General features: G+C 40.1%; 1 protein-coding gene across 2 annotated transcripts; it reads right to left on the reverse strand.

Annotated features, from left to right (window-relative positions):
• Window positions 1-9,901: 9,901 nt before the first annotated feature.
• On the reverse strand, window positions 9,902-18,530 carry LOC135552059 (stathmin-like). Of its 2 annotated transcripts, none has more exons than XM_064983434.1 (5): window positions 18,452-18,516; window positions 16,220-16,264; window positions 14,426-14,598; window positions 13,215-13,406; window positions 9,902-10,945 (listed from the first exon to the last, which is right to left on the reverse strand). In XM_064983434.1, exons 2-5 carry the CDS (start codon window positions 16,236-16,238, stop codon window positions 10,874-10,876), a joined length of 456 nt encoding a protein of 151 aa, XP_064839506.1. In that variant the 5' UTR covers window positions 16,239-16,264; window positions 18,452-18,516; the 3' UTR covers window positions 9,902-10,873. The 2 variants fall into 2 exon arrangements, with proteins under 2 accessions (XP_064839506.1, XP_064839505.1); XM_064983433.1 differs by lacking the exon at window positions 9,902-10,945 and adding an exon at window positions 10,954-12,304 and having other exon boundaries at window positions 18,452-18,530.
• Between the last annotated feature and the right edge of the window lie 1,745 nt (window positions 18,531-20,275).

The raw sequence follows: 20,275 nt of genomic DNA on the forward strand, positions 1-20,275 counted from the left end.
TTCTTCATTGGGAACATTGTCAACGTCACCCTATCTCCTAGCATCGCCTGTTCACCCCCTATTTCTGGTCAACAATATACCCTCAACCTCCTTATATCCTTGGAAGTATTGTTTAACTGACCCCTCTCAGCAGCACTCTCTTCATCACCACTTACCTCACGTTTGTCTCTTGCGAGAGTAGCAGGAGATTTGGTTCGAGGTGCTGAAATGACCTCACCCTGTCCCCAGCGGGTGTATCGCCCCAGCCCCAGTCTCAGCCTCAAATCCAACCCGAGTCTCGTCCTATCTGTTGTGTTCCCTCCTCAGACACTTCCATTAAGATAGTGTCAGGATAAACTCAACTTTATCCTGCATTTCTGTTTACTAAAGGAGATACTGGGCTGGTTGTCTGTCTGTGTCTCATTTCCCCCTGTTGTCCCATGTGTTAGCTTGATAAAGAAATACAAAGGGGATATGAGGAGATAGGGAGGGTATATTGCAGAGTGGTGATTTGTATTGTTTTGTAAAATGACAGGCTCGTCTTTCGTCTTTATTTCTCAAACGTGGATTTAGTTGCCTCTTAGACTGAGACACAGTGAAGATATGAGGAGGTACTAAATTGCTTGCTTAAGTTTCAGAGATACATCAGCTTTACCCCTCATGAAGTTATTAGCTTTGTAAAAACTAAGCCCACCAGTAAGTTATAAAAAGGATATTGCCATTCCATTTTACCCCACTAGAGCACCAATTACAGACCACAAAGTTATTTACATTATGACATAATATGGTGAAGTGAACATTCAGTACAAGGACAAAAAAGTCCAAAGACATAAAGCACAGTTAATTACTGTTAAAAAAAATATCCATGTTCTTTATTCTCTCTCTCTAGGGTCAATATGACAAAACACAGAAAAGGTTGTGATTCTGGCCGAGCCAGATGAATTTGATTAAGATAATTACTCTTTCAGCTGGTCTATTATACAGTAGGGGTTCTCTTCAATCACATTTTCCATGAAACCACAAAGCACCTACTAGGAAATCAGCAGGTACAGGTGGGTTAGAATATTTGCCTTATTCAAGTCAGAAGAATGTAGTTCCATCAGAAAGTACTAAATTACTTTCAATTGTTGTGTTTTTGTGTTCGACTGAACGACCAGCGCAGGAAGCCATTATACTATATTTTCCCTGAAAACCACATTAAGTTGCTTCGAAGAAACCAACCGGTACATACTATATTTGTTGTATTCAGAAGACTTACGTGAGTCATTGGTAGAACATGGATCATCTCGTACGCACACGTACTTCCATCTCATCCCCCTGGAGGACTAAAAGTCAGCGGCAATCGCGTCACCACAGCTCCCCCTTGTGTAGGTGTAGTAATAAGTGTCTTTGGTTTATTAGAAACAGTAGTAAACTCCCATTAATCACCAGTGTCTGACGCTAACGGGCATCTAGGCTGGGGGAGTAGAACAGAACACATCAAACTGAACCAGACAAAACATTTCACTCATTATGGATGACTAGTCTTGTTCTCCATTGTTCGAGTTCTGTCTTTTCTCTCTCTTTTCACTCTTTTGTCTAAAAGAACATGTCAAATTACAGTGCTCTGACAAATGGATTTTTGTAAAAGCATTTTCAGCACACTGTAATATTGCTATGACTTAATTAAGAGCGAACACTAAAGCTAAAATTCGAACCTCACATCACCTACACTACAGTTCCTCTTCTCATATGCCAAAATGCGTCCGAGTTTAAGAGTTTTTAAGGTGTTCCTCTGAAAACATTACAGCATTAAATGCCTTATACAGTGCCTTCGGAAAGTATTCACACCCCTTGACTCTTCCCACGTTTTGTTGCGTTTCAGCCTAAATTTATAATGTATTAAATTTAGATTGTTTTGTCACTGGCCTACCCCATACCCCATAATGTCAAAGTGGAATTGTTTTGAAAAGTTTACAAGTTAATTAAAAATGAAAAGTAGAAATGTCTTGAGACAATAAGTATTCAACCACCTTGATATGGCAAGCCAAAATAAGTTCAGGAGTAAAAATGTGCTTAACAAGTCACATAATAAGTTGCATGGACTCACTCTGTGTGCAATTATAGTGTTTAACATCTACAGGATCGGTGTCCCGACCTCGGGACGGTTGAGCTAACGTAGGCTAATGTGATTAGTATGAGGTTGTAAGTAACAAGAATATTTCCCAGGACATAGACATATCTGACATTGGCAGAAAGCTTAAATTCTTGTTAATCTAACTGCACTGTCCAATTTCAGTAGCTATTACAGTGAAAGAATACCATGTTATTGTTTGAGGCGAGTGCACATTTATGAACTTGAAATTGTATAAATAAACCAATTAGGCACATTTGGGCAGTCTTGATACATTTTGAACAGAAATGCAATGGTTCATTGGATCAGTCTAAAACTTTGCACATACACTGCTGCCATCTAGTGGCCCAAATCTAAATTGTGCCTGGGCTGGAATAATATGTTATGGCCTTTCTCTTGAATTTCAAAGATAGTACAAAACAAATTTTAAAAAACACATGTTTTTTTGTATTATATTTTACCACATCTAATCTGTCATATTCTCCTACATTCATTTCACATTTCAACATACTTTTGTTTCCTTTCAAATGGTATCCAGAATATGCATATCCTTGCTTCAGGTCCTGAGCTACAGGCAGTTAAATTTGGGTATGTCATTTTACTATCTCTTCTCTGTACCCCACACATACAATTATCTGCAAGGTCCCTCAGTCGAGCAGTAAACGGATTCAAACACAAAAACAAGGGAGTTTTCCAATGCCCCGCAAAGAAAAGTACTTAATGGTATATGGATTTTTAAAAATGAAATAACAAAAGAAAATACATTTAAAATCCCTTTGAGTATGGTGAAGTTATTAATTACACTTTGTATCAATACACCCAGTCACTACAAAGATACAGGCGTCCTTCCTAGTGCAGTTGCCAGAGAGGAAGGAAATCGCTCACGGATTTCACCATGAGGCCAACGGTGACTTCAAAACAGTTACAGAGTGTAATGGCTGTGGCTTTAATCGTTAAGGACTGGGAAGTTTTTCAGGCTAAAAAAAACAGAATGGAGCTAAGCACAGGCAAATGCTAAAGGAAAACCTGGTTCAGTCTGCTTTCCACCAGCCACTAGGAGATGAATTTACCTTTCAGCAGGACAATATCCTAAAGCACAAAGCCAAATCTACACAGTTGCTTACCAAGAAGAGAGTGAATGTTCCTGAGTGGCCGAGTTACAGTTTTGACTTAAATCTGCTTGAAAATCCATGGCAAGAACTGAGAATGGTTGTCTAGCAATGATCAACACCCAATATTAGTGTTTTACAAACTTTAACATTTTACAGAGGTTTTTGTGTAGATCGTTGACAAAAAAAATGTAAAATCAATTTTAATCCCACTTTGTAACACAACAAAATGTTGAAAAAGTCAAGGGGTGTGAATAATTTGTGAAGAAATGTAAATAACATGAAGAGTGCCTGGGTTCTCCTTGTTTTTCTCTGACTAGTAAACCTCTACCCTTACCCAACAGCACCTCCAATCCTACTTAATGATCTCCTATCTATAGTGTATGCACATACCTCTCCCAAACTTTTTTTACCTTCTTTTTCCTCCACCCACAGGGTGTAATCTGAATTTAGCTCCGTGCCTTACATAAAGATGTCTCCACAGCACCAGCTTCTACCTGACCTATGGAGAGAATCAATATTACATATTTTTCTACATGATCTGAGTGACGTTTCGGCACAGCTTTAAATACATGAATTCTCCACCTGGGTGTACACCTGCTGCATACGGCCAACTAACCTCTGGACCAGGTGACCTTTGCTTTGAGTTAACAACCGCAGGGGTCGAATGGAACATGAACTTCTTGGAACTTATTGGAAACACCAACACATAGGACCACCAGGTTCACATAGCCCATAGCTATTAGATTAATATTGCCTACAATCTTCCAGTTTACCATGGGGTTGAAACAAAAAAGCATGGATGGAATAAATTCCTATAGAAACACCTACACATAAGGCCTCATTAAGTCATATTATTGATATTAGATCAATATTAGCTAGAATCTTGTCAGCCATCCAGGGATTAATTATATTTTCCATTTCACTACATGAAAGTTCTCATAAAAAGTGGGTAACTGTTTTTTTCCAACAGTTCCTTCAGAAAGTATTCATACCCCTCGATTTAGTCCACATATTGCTGTCTTACAGCCTGCATTCAAAATTGATTAAATCGGGTTTTATTCTCATCCACCTACACACAATACTCCATGAAGTGAAAACAGCTTTTTTGAAATTTATGCAAATCTTTGAAAATGAAATACATATCTAATTTACATAAATATTCAAACCCCTGAGTCAATACTTTGTACCTTTGGCAGTGATTACAGCTGTGAGTCTTTCTAAGTACACAAAAGTTTTAGAACACCTACTCATTCAAGTGTTTTTATTTTTTACTATTTTCTACATTGTAGAATAATAGTGAAGACATCAAAACTATGAAATAACACATATGGAATTTTGGAGTAACCAAAAAAGTGTTAAACAAATCAAAATATATTTTACATTTGAGGTTCTTCAAATAGCCACCCTTTGCCTTGATGACAGCTTTGCACACTCAAATCAAATCATATTTGTCACATACACATGGTTAGCAGATGTTAATGTGAGAGTAGCGAAATGATTGTGCTTCTAGTTCCGACAATGCAATGCAGTAAAAACAATGAGTAATCTAACCTTAACAATTTCACAACAACTACCTTATACACACAAGTGTAAAGGGATGAAGAATATGTACATAAAAATATATGAATGAGTGATGGTACAGAAGGGAATATGATGTAGTAGATAGTATCGAGTACAGTATATACATATGAGATGAGTAATGTAGGTTATGTAAACATATAAAAGTGGCATTGTTTAAAGTGGCTAGTGAAACATGTATTACATAAAGATGGCAAGATGCAGTAGATGGTATAGAGTACAGTATATACAGTGCCTTGCAAAAGTATTCGGCCCCCTTGAACTTTGCGACCTTTTGCCACATTTCAGGCTTCAAACATAAAGATATAAAACTGTATTTTTTTTGAAGAATCAACAACAAGTGGGACACAATCATGAAGTGGAACGACATTTATTGGATATTTCAAACTTTTTTAACAAATCAAAAACTGAAAAATTGGGCGTGCAAAATTATTGCACGCCCCCTTAAGTTAATACTTTGTAGCGCCACCTTTTGCTGCGATTACAGCTGTAAGTCGCTTGGGGTATGTCTCTATCAGTTTTGCACATCGAGAGACTGACATTTTTTCCCATTCCTCCTTGCAAAACAGCTCGAGCTCAGTGAGGTTGGATGGAGAGCATTTGTGAACAGCAGTTTTCAGTTCTTTCCACAGATTCTCGATTGGATTCAGGTCTGGACTTTGACTTGGCCATTCTAACACCTGGATATGTTTATTTTTGAACCATTCCATTGTAGATTTTGCCTTATGTTTTGGATCATTGTCTTGTTGGAAGACAAATCTCCGTCCCAGTCTCAGGTCTTTTGCAGACTCCATCAGGTTTTCTTCCAGAATGGTCCTGTATTTGACTCCATCCATCTTCCCATCAATTTTAACCATCTTCCCTGTCCCTGCTGAAGAAAAGCAGGCCCAAACTATGATGCTGCCACCACCATGTTTGACAGTGGGGATGGTGTTCAGGGTGATGAGCTGTGTTGCTTTTACGCCAAACATAACGTTTTGCATTGTTGCCAAAAAGTTCAATTTTGGTTTCATCTGACCAGAGCACCTTCTTCCACATGTTTGGTGTGTCTCCCAGGTGGCTTGTGGCAAACTTTAAACAACACTTTTTATGGATATCTTTAAGAAATGGCTTTCTTCTTGCCACTCTTCCATAAAGGCCAGATTTGTGCAATATACAACTGATTGCTGTCCTATGGACAGAGTCTCCCACCTCAGCTGTAGATCTCTGCAGTTCATCCAGAGTGATCATGGGCCTCTTGGCTGCATCTCTGATCAGTCTTCTCCTTGTATGAGCTGAAAGTTTAGAGGGACGGCCAGGTCTTGGTAGATTTGCAGTGGTCTGATACTCCTTCCATTTCAATATTATTGCTTGCACAGTGCTCCTTGGGATGTTTAAAGCTTGGGAAATCTTTTTGTATCCAAATCCGGCTTTAAACTTCTTCACAACAGTATCTAGGACCTGCCTGGTGTGTTCCTTGTTCTTCATGATGCTCTCTGCGCTTTTAACGGACCTCTGAGACTATCACAGTGCAGGTGCATTTATACGGAGACTTGATTACACACAGGTGGATTGTATTTATCATCATTAGTCATTTAGGTCAACATTGGATCATTCAGAGATCCTCACTGAACTTCTGGAGAGAATTTGCTGTACTGAAAGTAAAGGGGCTGAATAATTTTGCACGCCCAATTTTTCAGTTTTTGATTTGTTAAAAAAGTTTGAAATATCCAATAAATGTTGTTCCACTTCATGATTGTGTCCCACTTGTTGTTGATTCTTCACAAAAAAATACAGTTTTATATCTTTATGTTTGAAGCCTGAAATGTGGCAAAAGTTCGCAAAGTTCAAGGGGGGCGAATACTTTCGCAAGGCACTGTACATATGAGATGAGTAATGTAGGGTATGTAAACATTATATTAAGTGGCATTGTTTAAAGTGGCTAGTGATACATTTTTTACATCAAGTTTTCCATTATTAAAGTGGCTGGACTTGAGTCAGTGTGTTGGCAGAAGCCACTCAATGTTAGTGGTGGCTGTTTAACAGTCTGATGGCCTTGAGATAGAAGCTGTTTTTCAGTCTCTCAGTCCCTGCTTTGATGCACCTGTACTGACCTCTTGGCATTCTCTCAACCAGATTCATCTGGAATGCTTTTCCAACAGTCTTAAAGGAGTTCCCACATATGCTGAGCACTTGTTGGCTGCTTTTCCTTCACTCTGCGGTCCAACTCATCCCAAACCATCACAATTTCGTTGAGGTCGGGGGATTGTGGAGGCCATGTCATCTGATGCAGCACTCCATCACTCTCCTTCTTGGTAAAATAGCCCTTACACAGCCTGGAGGTGTGTTGGGTCATTGTCCAGTTGAAAAACAAATGATAGTCCCACTAAGCCCAAACGAGATGGGATGGTGTATTGTTGCAGAATGCTGTGGTAGCCATGCTGGTAAAGTGTGCCTTGAATTCTAAGTAAATCACAGTGTCACAAGCAACGCACCCCCACACTATTACACCTCCTCCTCCATGCTTTACGGTGGGAAATACACATGTGGAGATCATCCGTTCACCCACACCGCGTCTCACAATGATATGGCGTTTGGAACCAAAAATATCCAATTCGGTCCGGTCTAATGTCCATTACTTGTGTTTCGGGCCAAACAAGTCTCTTCTTCCTGGTTTCCTTTAGTAGTGGTTTCTTTGCAGCAATTTCACCATGAAGGCCTGATTCACACAGTCTCCTCTGAACTGTTGATATTGAGATGTGTCTGTTACTTGAACTCTGTGACGCATTTATTGGGCTGCAATTTCTGAGGCTGGTAACTCTAATGAGGCTGGCAACTCTGGGTCTTCCATTCCTTTGGCGGTCCTCATGAGAGCCAGTTTCATCATAGCCCTTAATGGTTTTTGCGACTGCACTTGAAGAATAGAATTTTCCAGATTGACTGACCAGGTCTTTAAGTAATGATGGACTGTCGTTTCTCTTTGCTTATTTGAGCTGTTCTTGCCTTAATATGGACTTTCACCAAATAGGACTTAAACGCATTAAAGAAATTCCAGAAATGAACTTTTAATAAGGCAAACCTGTTAATTGAAATGCATTCCAGGTGACTACCTCATGCTGTTGATTGAGAGAATGCCAAGTGTGCAAAGCTGTCTTTATAATGACTGGGTGTATTGATACACCATCCAAAGCATGTTTTACCCATCTACCAATAGGTTCCATCTTTGTGAGGCATTGGAAAACCTCCCTCGTCTTTGAATCTGTTTTTGAAATCCACTGCTCGACTGAGGGACCTTACGGATAATTGTATGGGTGGGGTAGAGATGAGGTAGTCATAAAAAAATCACATTAAACACCATTATTGCACACAGTGTGCAACATGTGACGTGTTAGGCCAATTGGAACTTATTTAGGCTAGGCATGACAAAAGGGTGTAATACCGACTCAAGACATTTCAGCTTTCCATTTTTAAATACTCAAAAAACATGCACTTTGATAGTATGGAGTATTGTCTGTAGGCCAGTGACAAATCTTAATTTAATACATTTTAAATTGAGGCTGTAACACAAAATATGGAAAAAGTCAAGGGGTATTAATACTTTTTCATGGCAGTATCTACCAGACTTCTTAATATAGCCTTTGACAAAATGATTGTTAAGGGGAGATGGATGTCGAAGGAAAAATTTGATTAATATGAAAGGTGAATATTTTAGATATCCTGACAGAATGGAGTGAGAAAAAGATGACTAACCATTGCTGTTTCTTGAATTAAAGTGCAACATTGCCACCTAGTGGTCTTACTATCATAATTCCATGCTCAATATTCAAATAAAATTGTCTTCGTCACATATGCCGAATACACCAGGTGTACACCTTACAGTGAAATGCTTGCGTACAAGCCCTTAACCAACAATGCAGTTAAGAAAAAAATATAGTCTAAGAGCAGCAGTAAAATACCTGTAGCGAGGGTTACTGGTAGAGTCATTGTGAGGGGACACAGATTAGTCAAGGTAATTGAGGTAGTATGTAAGTGTAGGTAGAGTTAAAGTGGCTATGCGTAGATAGAGTAGCAGTAGTGTAACAAGTGGGTGGGGGGTGGGGGGGGGTGCGTCCACTTGCAGTGCAGTAGCAGAGAGAACAGTCTGACTAAGGTGGCTGGAGTGACAATTTTTAGGGCCTTCCTTGGACACCACCTGGTATACAGGTCCTAGATAGCAGGAAGCTTGGCCAGTGATGTACTGAGCTGTACACACCACCCTCTTGTGCCATGCGGTTGCCATACCGGGCAGTGATGCAACCAGGATGCCATCGATAGTACAGCTGTAGAACTTGAGGATCCATACCAAATCATTTTAACTGTATTTTGCAGCTCACTGTTTTTAGTCTGCCCTCTCACCATGACAGCCTCCAGACAACTTGTGTGACTTGATGCATGCTTGTGTATACCACTCCAGCACCCTTGCAGGTGAAAAATGACTGAAGGGAACAAAGACAGTCACATGAAGCCAGGAAAGTATGCATTTCAGTTTGATCCCATTCACAGCAAATGTCTTAAATCTATCAAAACCGTATCCCCCCCCCCCCCCCCCCCCCCCCACCACCACCCTTCAGTCTGAACCAGACTAAAAACAGTAGTTTGAATACTGTCCCTGATCAGCACTTGTCCCAAACCCCACTAGATGGCAGGGTAGCCTAGTGGTTAGAGCGTTGGACTAGCAAAAGAAAGGTTGCAAGTTCAAATCCCCGAGCTGACAAGGTACAAATCTGTCGTTCTGCCCCTGAACAGGCAGTTAACGCACTGTTCCTAGGCAGTCATAGTAAAATAGGCACCAGGAGTCAAAAACCCTAACCCATTGGGAAGACATCACAAGCTTTCCAAGTGAATCATAATGCTAGGCTCATTGGTTAGTCCCAGTGTAACATTATTTACAATGTGCAAGATTAAGCCCAACATACTCGCAACCTTAGGGGGATGGGAAAATACTGGCTACTAAATCTTAGAATGGAATCCAGAACAAAACTGAGCATCAGTTTGGATTTCAGGCTAACTCATCCTCACATCTTTAACCTGTTCTAGCTAGGTGTTAAAGGATAGTCTTCAAAGAATTACTGAAGCGTCAAAGGAATCAATAAAGCACGAATGGCATTTAACAATTTTATTTTTTAGTACAACAGTTAAGTCAACGAGTAACATCTATTAAGAATCCAAAGTGTGTTCCTCTTTTGCATTCCATGTGTAGACCCACTTCCAGTAACATGCTAGATGATTCAAAAGTCTGGCAAAGTTACTTCATTGCCCTATAACAGCACTAAGTCATGTGCTTTGAGACACAACTCCACTTTACAAATGCATAAAACCTGCAGTGGCACAAAGATTAGTTTTAGGGTGTCTGAAATGGCACCCTATTCCATATAGTGCACTACTTTTGGGTAGTGTAATAGGATCAGGATGCCGTATCAGCACTAGCTCTTTAAAGAACAAGACAAGCAGATCTCTGAACAGCAAAAGCTGCAATAAGACACCTGATGCTGTGAAAAAAGGGTGAAACCAATCAATATGTTAACAGTGATCAATAAGTGCTATGAACAGTCAGGTGTGAGATACACGGGGACACTGTTCCAAAGCGGCACTATGGAATAGAGAGATCATGTCGAGGGCCTATGCACAGCACATGCTTCCTTAAAGGACAACTACATACACTGCTATTTTTCATTAGGTCAGAAGCTGCAATGACAAAAGCTACATATCCAAATAAATGGGCTGTGCATGAAATAGTTAGAGGTCAAATCCTTGCTAACTTTTTTCATTAATGGGATAATGATATTACCTTGGATCCTGTCCTCCAATGCCATTTGAAAGGAATTGAGGATTTAAAGGCTAGTAACATTTAGACAGCTGTGGAATAGAAGCAACAAGGAGACCAATATCCACATGTAAAACTATAGCAAGTACACTTATAGCAGAGAATCTAAATTCACAAACGGGGAGAACTTAATTTCCTTCATAAAGTGGGTGGCAGTGAACAAAAATACTGGCCATCAACTAAATATAAATCAATCTTTGGATACGTAAAAAACCCTATAGTATACAATTCCCCCATTGACTGAACTGTTCAGTTTTCTGATGTCTCAGCACCGCCCTCTTTGGTTTCCTTCTTAGCACGCACCTCTTCCAGTTTCTTGTCCTGGGAAAAAAGAGAAGTGACATCTTTCAAAAGTGAAATTCTTAACAGACAATACATGCATACATTCCTTTGCCAATTTGTCACAAGCTTGACCAGCATGTTGACCATTGATGTGAAGTCAATTAAAAACAATGATCATAAAACACTTCACTTTTTCCTGCAAGTCTCCCAAATTCATGTACAAATTACCTCAAACTAGTCTGTATCCCTGCACACTGACTAGGTACCAGTGGCCACACACACACACATATCCTAGTTATTCTTAGTGTTACTTTTATTTTAGCCTACTTGGTAAATACTTTCTTCTTGAACTGCAGTTGGTTAAGGGCTTGTAAGTAAGCATTTCACGGTAAAGTCTACACTTGTCGTAGTCGGCGCACGTGGCAAAAAAGTTTAATTTGATCCAAACCAACTGAACTAATTTGCAGAGATACGTGATCAAGGCGTTGGATACACCCACTGGAGTGGTCTCCTTTAGGAATGGTTATTCGAATAGCCAAATGATGTTGGTATTCAACTACTGGAGTTGTAGACATTGGACGGAGAGCACAGCAAAATGGCCTTAATTATTCTTGTTACTTTAGCTTGTTAGCTTTTTATAACAATTTGATGCAGTCAAGACAGCCACTACCAGATGGTACAGTCAGGCCTTAATGGCCATGTACTCTTATAATCTCCACAAGGCACAGGCAGAAGAGGGAGGACTGGCCACCCCTCAGGGCCTGATTCCTCTAGGATAAGCACTATGACTAGAGGTCGACCGATTAATCGGACTGGCCGATTAATTAGGGCCGATTTCAAGTTTTCATAACAATAGGATATCGGTATTTTGCACCCTTACAGTTAACTAGTCCAACGCAATAACGACCTGCCTCTCTCATTGCACTCCACATAGAGACGGCCTGTTAGGCAAATGCAGTAAGCCAAGGTAAGTTGCTAGCTAGCATTAAACTTATAAATAACAAATCAATCATAAGCACTACTTAACTACACATGGTTGATGATATTACTAGATATTATCTAGCGTGTCCTGCGTTGCATATAATCTGACTGAGCATACAAGCATCTAAGTATCTGACTGAGCGGTGGTAGGCAGAAGCAGGCGCGTAAACAATCATTCAAACAGCACATTCATGCGTTTTGCCAGCAGTTCTTTGTTTTGCGTCAAGCACTGCGCTGTTTATGACTTCAAGCCTATCAACTCCCGAGATGAGGCTGGTGTAACCGAAGTGAAATGGCTAGCTAGTTAGCGAGCGCTAATAGAGTTTCAAACCTCACACGCTCTGAGACTTGGAGTAGTTGTTCCACTTGCTCTGCATGGGTAATGCTGCATCGAGGGTGGCTGTTGTCGTTGTGTTCCTGGTTCGAGCCCAGGTAGGAGCGAGGAGAGGGACGGAAGCTATACTGTTACACTGGCAATACTAAAGTGCCTATAAGAACAGGGAAGGGAAATAGTCCTATAATAACTACCTAAAACTTTTTACCTGGGAATATTGAAGACTCATGTTAAAAGGAACCAGCTTTCATATGTTCTCATGTTCTGAGCTTGGAACTGAAACGTTAGCTTTCTTACATAGCACATTTTGCACTTTTACTTTCTCCAACACTTTGTTTTTGCATTATTTAAACCAAATTGAACATGTTTCATTATTTATTTGAGGCTAAATTGATTTTATTGATGTATTATATTAAGTTAAGTGTTAATTCAGTATTGTCATTAATACAAATAAATAGGCCGATTAATCTGCTTTTTTGGTCCTCTAATAATCGGTGTTTATCAGAATCGGTCGACCTCAAACTGACATCTGCCAATGTAAAAAGGGCTTTATAAATACATTTGATAACCTATGGCAGCAATAAGTGTACTAGCGCAAAAACATTATTCTAATAACGAAATCCCTAATGTCCTACTAACAGCAGCTGTTTTTAGCCAAGGTCAAAAGCTAGCAAGCAAGAACCGCACCCTCCTGAATGGGTGTCGGCCATGTCGAAATTTGTACAAACTTCGAAAATGTTACTGTGGTCGCTATCTAGGCTCAGGCCATGAAGTCACTGATCATGTTCCAGAGCGTCAACACCATGATGCATCATGGGTAAATTGTGACTGATCTACAAATAGTCATTATTTATGATACAAGGTGATTTGGAGTCAGCAGTCACCTGCAATATTGAACCACAGTGTTGTCCTTCATTGAAAATGACTGGTAGCCGAGTCAGATGATCACAGCAAGACAGATCTGCAGGTTAAATAAAAGTTAGTTTCACATACCTTCTCCTTGAACTTCTCACTCATGGCTGCCTGAAGGGCCTCCTTGTTTTCTTTGTTAGCCTCCATCTTCTGGTTAAGCTTCTCCTCAGCTATTTTGCTGAAGTTGTTGTTCTCCTCCATGGCTTTCCTTTGCACCTCCTTCTCATGCTCCCGCTTCTCAGCGAGGTGTTTCAGAACCTCCGCTTCATGGGACTGGAGGATGGCACAAGAGAGGAGTGTGATTCAGACATCCAACTACAAAACATTTTAATAATACAGAGCAGGGTTCCCCAACTGGCTGCAGCCACAGGTGATTCGCCCACACCAAGTTCTGGAGGGCAGGACATAAGACCACCAGCGCCAAGGAGTTTAAACATTTGGCAAATCTGTCCCGAAGTATTCCCCACAGAGATACACAAATGTAAGCAATGAATGAAAGGATTTAGGTTTCAGTCAATCACAGCCATTTGAGATTCTATCAATTTCCAGCCTATCAAAACAAAATAAACACTGAATCTAGTTGATCCCCATCATAGAGGCTTGTCAGGGCAACAAGGCAAAATATTTTAATGAATACTAGCGATGGTGGGAAGAAAATAAATAAAAAAAGCTAGTTACGTCAGGATATTGTAGTCGTATTTGTGATCCTGCATCTTTGGGGGTCCAAAAAGGATAAAATTGATAAAGCAATTAATAAAGTAACAACTCATAATTTGACGATAAAGCATATCGTAGACAATGCAATATTTTTGCACTAGCTGGCTGTACCAAAAACGCCAGTATTTTTTATTCATAGTGTCCTCTTTAAAATAGAGGCATTTGTTGCACTTTTACTTCCCTGGCTGATCAAAACCCATTATCAGAGCTCAGTCTTGTCCCTCTGCAGAAATGTTTAGATCAAATCTCATTAAAATTAGTAGCAAATGGTAAGAGTGGCAATAAATATTGTATCAGCATTCTAAGCAGGGTGGGAAATTAACTTTAGTCCACCTGTCATTGGCAGGTAGATGGAAAAACTAACAGTCAATCATAAATGTTTCACCCAAGTTCTGTGATACCCTTTTGTTTTTACCTAACAATATACACTACTATTCATGGGTGAGGGTAGATGACCCTTTGTCAAAAAAGGTAATTTCTGGACAATATATTTCCTTTTAGGGGACCCCTTTTGGCTCAAGAGCATCTCCATAGGCATAGAGTTCAGTGTAGCATCTAACTGGAGCACAACCTACCTTCCTCCTCTCTTCTGCAGCCTCTAGTTTCCTCTGGATCTCCTCCAGAGACAGGTCCTTCTTCTTGGGGGGAGAAAGGGGGAACTCTCCCTTGGCGTCTGGAGCTGGAGCTCCTAGGATCACCTCGAACGCCTGGCCAGACGCACGTTTGTCAATCTCCTTAACCAGAATATCTGGATGGGACAAATTATGCATTTCAGTTACTGAAACAAGTACATCAACATGGCGGTTTCTATGATAATGGGGAACTTGTCTGTGTGCAAACAGAAATACAAATCCTTCCAAACAAGGGAAGAGGACTCAGGACAGGGATACGAACAATTCAGAGAAGGGGGGGTACAGACTAGAGGTCGACCGATTAATCGGAATGGCCGATTACAAGTTTTCATAACAATCGGAAATCAGTATTTTTGGACACCGATTTTGCCGATTTTTTAATATACATTTTTTTACACCTTTATTTAACTAGGCAAGTCAGTTAAGAACACGTTCTTATTTTCAATGACGGACTAGGAACGGTGGGTTAACTGCCTCGTTCAGGGGCAGAACGACAGATTTCACCTTGTCAGCTCGGGGGATCCAATCTTGCAACCTTACAGTTAACTAGTCCAACGCAATAACGACCTGCCTCTCGTTGCACTCCACAAGGAGCATGTTACGCGAATGCCGTAAGCCAAGATAAGTTGCTAGCTAGTTAAACTTATATTTTAAAAAACAAATCAATCATAATCACTAGTTAACTACACATGGTTGATGATATTACTAGATATTATCTAGTGTGTCCTGCGTTGCATATAATCTGACTGAGCATACAAGCATCTGACTGAGCGGTGGTAGGCAGATGCTGGCGCGTAAATATTCATTCAAACAGCACATTCATGCATTTTGCCAGCAGCTCTTCGTTGTGCGTCAGAGCATTGCGCTGTATATGACTTCAAGCCTATCAACTCCCGAGATGAGGCTGGTGTAACCGAAGTGAAATGGCTAGCTAGTTAGCATGCGCTAATAGCTTTTCAAACGTCACTCGCTCTGAGCCTTCTAGTAGTTGTTCCCCTTGCTCTGCATGGGTAATGCTGCTTCGATGGTGGCTGTTGTTGTGTTCCTGGTTCGAGCCCAGGGAGGAGCGAGGAGAGGGACAGAAGCTATACTGTTACACTGGCAAAACTAAAGTGCCTATAAGAAAAGTCAATAGTCAAAGGTTAATGAAATACAAATGGTAGAGAGAAAGTCCTATAATAACTACCTAAAACTTCTTACCTGGGAATATTGAAGACTCATGTTAAAAGGAACCACCAGCTTTCATATGTTCTCATGTTCTGAGCAAGGAACTGAAACATTAGCACATATTGCACGCCCAAAACTTTGTTTTTGCATTATTTAAACTAAATTGAACACGTTTCATTATTTATTTGAGGCTAAATTGATTTTATTGATGTATTATATTAAGTTAAAATAAGTGTTCATTCAGTATTGTTGTAATTGTCATTATTATAAATAAAATACATTTTAAAAATTGGCCAATTAATCAGTATCTGCTTTTTTGGTCCTCCAATAATTGTTGAAAAATCATAATCGGTTGACCTCTAGTACAGACAGAATTGCGCCGCTAGACATTTATTTAAGGCTCCCTGTAAAAAATATATATATATATATATATATTCCTCTCATCTGGACTGATGGGAAGACATGACTGGTGAAAAACATATGGTGGAAGCTCATTAGACTGGCTTCCACCTGGTCACTAAGATAAGAGTGGACAGATTGTGATTATTTTCAGCTTTTAAAACAACTTGCCTCCGCAGGAAGAGGCCATTTCAGCAGTGGACAGAGTCAATGTACCTGTAAGGAAGAAAATGTATCAATTAGTATCACATTTATTTAATAAAGCCCCTTTGAAATCAGTTGTCAGTGATTTTACAGTAACCCAGCCTAGACACCAACAAGCACACGTAATAAACCTTTAAAAATGCATTAGTATGTCCTTGAACATGAAGAACCAGCTCCACCCACTCCCTGCAGACAGGATGAAATCTCCATCTTCACAAGGTGCCTGAATCAACAGAGCACTAGCACCCTCTAGTGTGATAGTGTTCCACCTGAATACAGCGCGGTCTAACTAAACAGAGCTGCGAAAAGCAAAACATGACCCACTCAGTGGGGACATCCTTCGGTCATGTTCAACACTGCAACCACCGCCCTATAAAAAAAAACGTGTCATTCATTCACAGCTAGCTATATGGCACATTGAAACATTGGTAGGGCCAGGAAGATACCAGTATCAATATTCATTAGTATCGTGGCAAGGAAACGAAACGAGGAATCAAACATTATGTTGTCATCCAGACATTTATTTTCCCAACTGAAGCACATTTTACACGTTTTTTTTTTAAATACCAAATAGTTAGGCTTCACGTTCTTATTTTTGCCATGAAAACAAAATCGCAATACGGGTATTTTGTCGGCACTACCGTCTAGCATGTACACTAGATTTAACGAAGTCAAGAATACCCTACTGTAGATGGGCGAGGCCCTTTCAATGCCAGGCTACAGCCTCAGTTGCAGGGATGCATGTTGATGAATAAACAGGCTGTGTCTCAGAACAAAAGGCTAAAGCTTACCAACATTTCAGGGGGTTGAAAATGTCATTGGGGAGCTACAAAAGATATTTGGCAGCTATAATATACAACGGAAGCCAACAAGACTAATCTCTGAATATAGAGGCAGTCAGCAGAACACAAGCTGCAAAAACGGTGCACCTGTTTGTGCGTGTAGTTCACTAGCTAAAAAACACAGGGGGGGGGGGGGGGCAAAAGTTCGAGAGCACCTAAGTATAATACTTGAACCATTCAAAAGCAAAAATAATCATAATCGCCGTTATTCGTTAAATACATGAGTATGTACTGGAATTTGACTGGTAAAGTGGTGCTGCCAAAGTCAGACAAAGATGCGGAGGTTCGTCAAGAGCTCAATGATAAATATCAACTTATGTAAGAACGTATAAAGTGTTCCCATGTAGCTAGCTCATTATGCACTTAACCCAAATTCATTATATTGGATAAGGGGGGGGGGGCACCTGCAGCAATCAAAATATGACAAATTCTAAATACAGAGACGAGAACGTTTCAGGGTCACCAAACTTGTTTTGGTCCCAAAATATTAGGTAACGGCACAAGAAAGCCGCTTTTGTTTGGTTGCAATGAACGTCAACGTGAGCAGCTGCAAACAAAGAGGGGCGCGTGCTCCAACAGCTCAGCCCGCTTTGCGACTTGCACGATGCCCCGCTTATCAAGTTCAACGTGTTTGAACGACTGGTAAACTGATTTTTAACCTGAACGTTCAGCGAACAATCATTGAAACCTCAATAACCTTAAAATTGTTAGTGGCGACGGAAAACTTCAAATATGGATGGCAACAGCGTCTGTTTTTCAAAATACCCTGCAAACAAAATGCTTACATCGAAATGCATCAATGAATGGCTCAAAGTAAATCAAATTAGCTAATTTAAAATTTCAATGACCTGTGTATTATTATAGTAAATGCAGAATGACTTGTTACTAGCTAGTTACGTCGTGTAATCAATAGAAAGTAATTTGCACCACGCACTATCAAGTGTGCATCCCTACCCAATATGTAATGTCAAGACAAACAACTTGTCACTGTCTGAAGGCAACAGAACAATCAAAAGATGACTAACGTTACAGTACCACGGCACTATAGCAGCTAACCAGCCATCCATCCACTTTTTTGTTACAATTACATTCCATTTTCACTAGAGCAGTCAAACTATTTCGAAAGACATGAAATTAGCTAGGTTGGTTGTTAGTTAACGTACAAAAAAAAAAAGAGGGCAACCGTGGCGTTTAGCCAATATTGAAGCCGAGAGGTAACCCATTTTATCACCACTAGACCAACTCGTTTAAAAAAAAAAATACATATCAGGCAAGATTAGCTAGAACATTCCAATCTTTAAATCATATATTTTGTAGGGATAACGTTAACTACGCAACAGAGTAACGTGCCACCCACCTTCACAAACAGTGAAACCAACTCCTCCTCAGCAGCCAGACTTTAGCCGCGAATTTTCTGCTCGAGCATGGCCAGTTCGCGCATAAAAAGCCCCAAATGTGTCGTCAATGCCAATTCTGCAATTCTATTGGCTGTTTACTCCTCTCTCCGCACTCTTGGTAGTTGTAGTTTTTGGGATTTCTAGACATCAGCACAGACAAGACGAGCGTCTCCATAACATTTAATTACTTTGGTAATGAATAATGAACGTTGAATGTATTTAGTGGAATATATACATTTATTGTTTCCATTTTATTCATCGAAAATATGTGAATTTTGGGGATGAAATGTCAAACGTGTGTCCTTGACCTGCATTTAAGGGCTTTACAGACCTTGAATAAAGTGTGATGATTACATAAGTCTTCAATGTATGGCTCCAACTAACCAGATGCACGTTCTTGACCGTGAACTATCGAGGACTGCCTTTGCCTTCATCTGTGTATTGGCCATAGTAGACTGACTGAAGGGTAGCTATACGATTTATTGGATGAAATAGCGTTTTTATCACGTTGTCTGTGCTATTTGGGCTCCCAAGTGGCACAGGAGTCTAAAGGCACTGCATCTCAATGCTAGAGGAGGCACTACAGACCTGGTTCGATTCCAGGCTGTATCACAACCGGCCGTGATTGGGAGTCACATAGGGTGCCGCACAATTGGCCCAGGGTTGTCCGGGTTAGGGTTTGGCCGGGGTATTTGTTCTTAACTGACTTGCCTAGTTAAATAAAGGATACATAAATACATTTTTAAAAATCAAATTTATGTATATATATTTTTTTAATCACACAAAGAGCCATGACTGCAGAGGATCCATGGAATGACCCATGTTTCCTCCAGAGCCAGAAAGCTGCAGTTATGCATCATTTATCAACATAATTTATTGTATTGTTATTAGAGGACTTGAGAGGGCTACATCCCCAATCCTGAAGGAAGTCAGCTTCTGCCTGTCTATTTGTTAGGTAATGTCACACCCCAGGACTCCAACACTGAGACTATAAGAAATCTCTAAAGGCTTTATTTTTGTTCTCTATAACTAGGCTAGCGCACCATAGACTTCACAGTCTACAAACTCTTATCTCTTAAGAAAGGTGTTTTTTCAGGAAGAGAGGGAGACGAGGGGAGGCAGAAGATGGAGAAGGAAAGAGAAAGGGAAGATAAAGGGAGGAAGAAAATAGCTGTCACATGATAAGTCCCGTGCTGAAAAAAGATGTAAAATAAATTAAAGGTAGCACACAGGAGCTGCATAGCCTATAACCTACATTGTAGGTTTTCTTTCTTTACTGTCACATAAGTCTCTTACTTATCCCATATTCTGTATAGTTGGAGGATTTACTAGTCTCATTTCTGCTTGGCACCATGTTTGCCATCCTTTCATGTCACCATATGGTGGTCCACTTCAGGCAAGATGAGTTACACCCCCCTTCCTCATTGTCTACCCACAGCTACCATCATCCATCATCAAATCAAATCACATTTTATTGGTCACATACAAATATTTAGCAGATGTTCTTGAGGGTGTAGAAAAACGCTTGTGTTCCTAACTCCAGCAGTGCAGTAGTAACTAACAATTCACAACAATACACACAAATCTAAAAGTAAAATAATGGAATAAAGAAATACATAAATATTAGGATGAGCGATGTCTGAGTGGCATTGACTAAAATACAGTAGAATACAGTTATGTATATACCTATGAAATGAGTACACCAGTATGTAAACATTATTAAAAGTGACAAGTGTTCCATGGAAAGTGACTAGTGATTCCATGTCTATGTACATAGGGCAGCA

This window comes from Oncorhynchus masou, chromosome 13 (genome assembly GCF_036934945.1).
Source record: "Oncorhynchus masou masou isolate Uvic2021 chromosome 13, UVic_Omas_1.1, whole genome shotgun sequence".
NCBI classification, from domain to species: Eukaryota; Metazoa; Chordata; class Actinopteri; order Salmoniformes; family Salmonidae; genus Oncorhynchus; species Oncorhynchus masou.

Excerpts from the sequence above, each read along its gene's own strand:
- LOC135552059 (XM_064983433.1), bottom strand. Across the intron at positions 13,407-14,425 it reads CTGCAGAAGAGAGGAGGAAG|TCCCATGAAGCGGAGGTTCT; the intron begins GTAGGTTGTGCT and ends GCCATCCTCCAG. Across the intron at positions 12,305-13,214 it reads GTGAGAAGTTCAAGGAGAAG|GAACACAACGACAACAGCCA; the intron begins GTATGTGAAACT and ends GGCTCGAACCAG.